Raw genomic sequence first — 3,981 nt, 5'->3', positions numbered from 1 at the left:
GAAGAGGGGCGTTTCTGGCTGACGTTTTTAGGCTTCCCATTGGAGATGCTCTTATACAACTATTTTATTAAGTACAATGGAAGAATAGAATAGTTTGTGCAGGGGCTAAACCAGGCTTTATGTGTCAGGCACTCCATTCTGTGAGCCCAACTCAAATTCTCTCCAATAAGTGGGACCAACTTTACCCTTGTACCAAATGAGGGGATGAATATGTTAGAATGCTAAACTAAATCAGTGAAACTGAAGACTATATGTAGCAACATTATGATGATATGCATCAGCTAATCAGTTGAATGCTCACTTCATGAAGCCATTGAAGGAAAACACAAGTGTGTAAACTTGGGAAACACAGTACACAGGATGGGTACACATTCGTGTACACATGCTATCATATCATATGTGATGTAACTAATACCACATGGGAGTATGGAATATATTGCAATCGTGCATAAAGAGGAGAAAAATATTCTGTAAATCCTAATGTTGACCAGATTTTACAAGTGTTTTGTTTTCTAGTAATGGAGCGCGTATATGCGATGAAGATTCGAGAGATGGGAGACAGAACTCTGCACATGTACACTAGAGTAAAATGGGTACAAAGAATCTATTGTTTTCGATGTACTTATCTTCTCTTTTTTCTCTATAACATTATAAATACCTTACACATTCTACCATTTCTTCCACAACTCCTCTCAACTTAATTCTTACTAAGATAAGTAGAGAACTTCTGATTTATTGACATCAAAGGTGACAGAAATGGACTTTTCAGAGTCTCAAAGGTATTAGCCATATAATATGCTCAATTTATCATACATAAATATAAATAAATGTTTTGTTATAAGTAATATGCAAGTTTCTTGGCAGTTTGCTATATAACATAATGTGGCTACTAAATGGTTTCTTGACTAGGAACAAGTGTGCAGCATGCTATAAGCAGTTTAACAAAAAGGAGCATCTGGTGGAACATATGAGGATTTCGTATCACTCGGTTCATGAACCTATGTGTGGAATTTGTGGGAAACGTTGTCGATCATTTGAATCTCTCCGTGAACATCTTATAGGTATAATACTTTTTCTTATCATTATTATTTATATTTTCTTATCACAACACCTTGATGGATATGTGTGTGTATACTAATTACTTCTTCAATTCTTTAGGACCATTGCCAAAGGCCGAGTGCGAAAGGGTGTTTAGGGACCGTGGATGTACCTTTTGCTTAAACATCCTTAGCAGCCCGCACGCTCTCAGGTTTCACCAAGATAGATGTCAACTATCGCGTGGAAATAATGTAATCAATTGTATCCTAAAACTAATTAATATTTTTTTCTTTTTTAGATATATAAATGTACTGAACTATAAGCTTATACCCCTTTTTGTGATTTAATCAATATTCCAGGGTGTCTTACATCGATTTGCTAACTTACGCATTCATGATGGCCTGAGAATTGAAAATGAGAAAACAAGAGTAGTTGCTCTTGCCTGCAAAATGGTTGGGGGCGGTAGTGATGGTTCTTTAGATCTTTGTGCAAGGATTTGCGTCATTGATGAATATGAAAACATACTATTTCATTCTTATGTCAAGCCACAGCTTCCTGTTACAAACTACAGGTACCTTCTTTTTCACCATCTATTCCTATAGTTTTGAGGGCACTACTTACACAAGGGTGGATACGACGGAAACGTCACAAGTTTCCTCAAGTAAGCATGCAAAATTTTGTTTTCAGGTATGAGAGCACAGGAATTCGACCAGAATACCTCAGGGATGCAATGCCAATAAGACATGTTCAAAGGAAAATCCAAGATTTTTTATGCAATGGTGAACCGATATGGAAGATCCGGCCAAGAAGTGGGAAGGCAAGGATTCTTGTAGGACATGGTCTAGATCATGACATGAAATGCTTGGAACTAGAGTATCCTCTTGCAAAAATAAGGCAAGTATCTTCATGTTATTTATCACCTATTTGCGTGATTAACTTAAATATTTATTAATAATTTTTCATGCCTCTTTATTACTTTATAGGGATACATCAAAATATCCACCCTTAATGAAGACTAGCAAGCTCAGCAACTCTCTCAAGTACCTAACAAAAGCATATCTCGGGTAATAATAATGATAATACCACGCTTTAGTAATGTTGAATATCTTTGTTACCCACACATTTTTAGAGCTAGCTAAAAGATACACATGTTAATGATTAATCGGTTCTTTTACAGCTACGATATTCAAAACGGGATACAAGATCCATACGATGATTGTGTTGCAACAATGAGACTATACAGAAGAATGAGATATCAAGCTCATAGAATAGAGGACTATCCTCTTGCAACAGACCCCCAAAACAAGAACAATTTTACTTCATGGAGACAGGGTGAGCTTGAGAGGATGAGTCCTGATGAACTTTTCGCAATCTCAAGGTCTGATTACTATTGCTGGTGCTTAGATAGCAAAGACGTGGCTTAAATGCAGGGACAAACAAGATCTCATATTGTAGTTGTTGAAGGAAGACAATAGCTAATTGAATGAATAAACATGGATATCCATCCATCTATTAGGTAGTAATAGCTATTTTATGTGAATAAACATGGATATCCATCCAATCTATTAGGTAGTAAGAGGATAATTTATGTGATAGAATGGAGCTTTTATTAAATTTATAATTAGTATTGATTTAAAAGTTGTAAGGATTGAGTTGTATGGTATGTAAGTCGAGTACGAATGAATAAACGCATCTTTATTTGTCAAACAACTTCTTATTAGTCAACTTTCATAGAAATTTAAAGATAAGGCATAGTCTAGATTCTAGAACACCATATGCATTATTCTCACAAAGTGAACCACATTATTCTCTCATTTGAGCTTGTCAATTAGAAGAACACCTTATACGCACAATCTAAAGAGAATAGAATATCAAATTATTGATCACTATTTTAGATAATAATGTTTTTTTCCCACGATCACGGAGACACCATGCACGTATGAGGACAGATCGAGAGTACCCTCTTTTTTGCGTAAGGTGTGAATTATTCACAAATGTCGGGAGGTCTAGCATACGTTGTCGCTAGAGAGCCCCCTCGCACAATAGATCCCCAATTTAAATCCCTCAATGAGAAACGCCTATCACCCAAACTCAAACTTGAGACCTGCAGGGGAAAACTCACCCGGGCCCACCATATGTGGAACTTAAATACTCATGGCTAGAGCTGCAAACGAACCGAACGAACACGAACACGGCCTTGTTCGTGTTCGTTTGTTAAGGATTTCATGTGTTCACGAACACTTACCGAACGAGATTTTTTGTTCGTGTTCGTTTGTTAAGGAAATGAACTTGTCCGTGTTCGTTTGTTAATTTAGGTACCGAACACAAACGAACTTTCATGAACGCACACGGACGCGAACGAACACAAACAAACGTTAATGAACAAACACAAACACAAACAAACATATATTTACTTTCGAAGATGATCATAACAAAAAAATACTAAGTAGATCCACCCAAAATATACCAAGCTAGTTATCGAAACTTGAGTAACTTAACATAAACACAAAGTAGTGTCTAAAAAACTTCATCTTTAACTTTAAGTCTCCATTTAATCCACCAAAATAACCTTGAAATCGTCTATAACCAAAATAAACTTGAATTCGTCCAACCATCATCAAGTAAGCTCAACACGTATGACGTCTTCATCTTCCTACAACCGTTAAATAAAATAAGTATATTTCTTAAGAAGAAAACATATATAAAAGATGAGATAATAAGAATATTACCTTCATTTTCTTTTTTCTTTCAACCCATAATAATGGCGATACCAATCGGCTCCACAAATCAACATATCTACCGTTTTATAAACAGGAACGATGCAGGTCAATAACTCTCCCACCAGCACTAAAGGTTGATTCCGAAGTAACGGTGGTGACTGGAATGACTAAGATATCAGCAGTTGGGCACTGATAATGTTTAGGTTTTTTGTACTTTCAAACT

The 3,981-nt window shown here is 36.0% G+C and overlaps 1 protein-coding gene across 1 annotated transcript; it reads left to right on the top strand.

The window, feature by feature from the left end:
* Positions 1 to 684: 684 nt before the first annotated feature.
* Positions 685 to 2,745, top strand: LOC110874866 (RNA exonuclease 4). The gene is made up of 7 exons (XM_022123242.2): positions 685 to 779; positions 910 to 1,061; positions 1,159 to 1,289; positions 1,398 to 1,609; positions 1,726 to 1,932; positions 2,022 to 2,102; positions 2,216 to 2,745. The coding sequence occupies exons 1-7, from the start codon at positions 757 to 759 to the stop codon at positions 2,460 to 2,462; spliced, it is 1,053 nt and encodes a 350-aa protein (XP_021978934.1). The 5' UTR covers positions 685 to 756; the 3' UTR covers positions 2,463 to 2,745.
* The last annotated feature ends 1,236 nt before the right edge of the window (positions 2,746 to 3,981 follow it).

The sequence above is a fragment of the Helianthus annuus genome, chromosome 9 (assembly GCF_002127325.2).
Source record: "Helianthus annuus cultivar XRQ/B chromosome 9, HanXRQr2.0-SUNRISE, whole genome shotgun sequence".
In the NCBI taxonomy this organism is placed as follows: Eukaryota; Viridiplantae; Streptophyta; class Magnoliopsida; order Asterales; family Asteraceae; genus Helianthus; species Helianthus annuus.
This window is presented reverse-complemented; position numbering and strand designations above follow the sequence as displayed.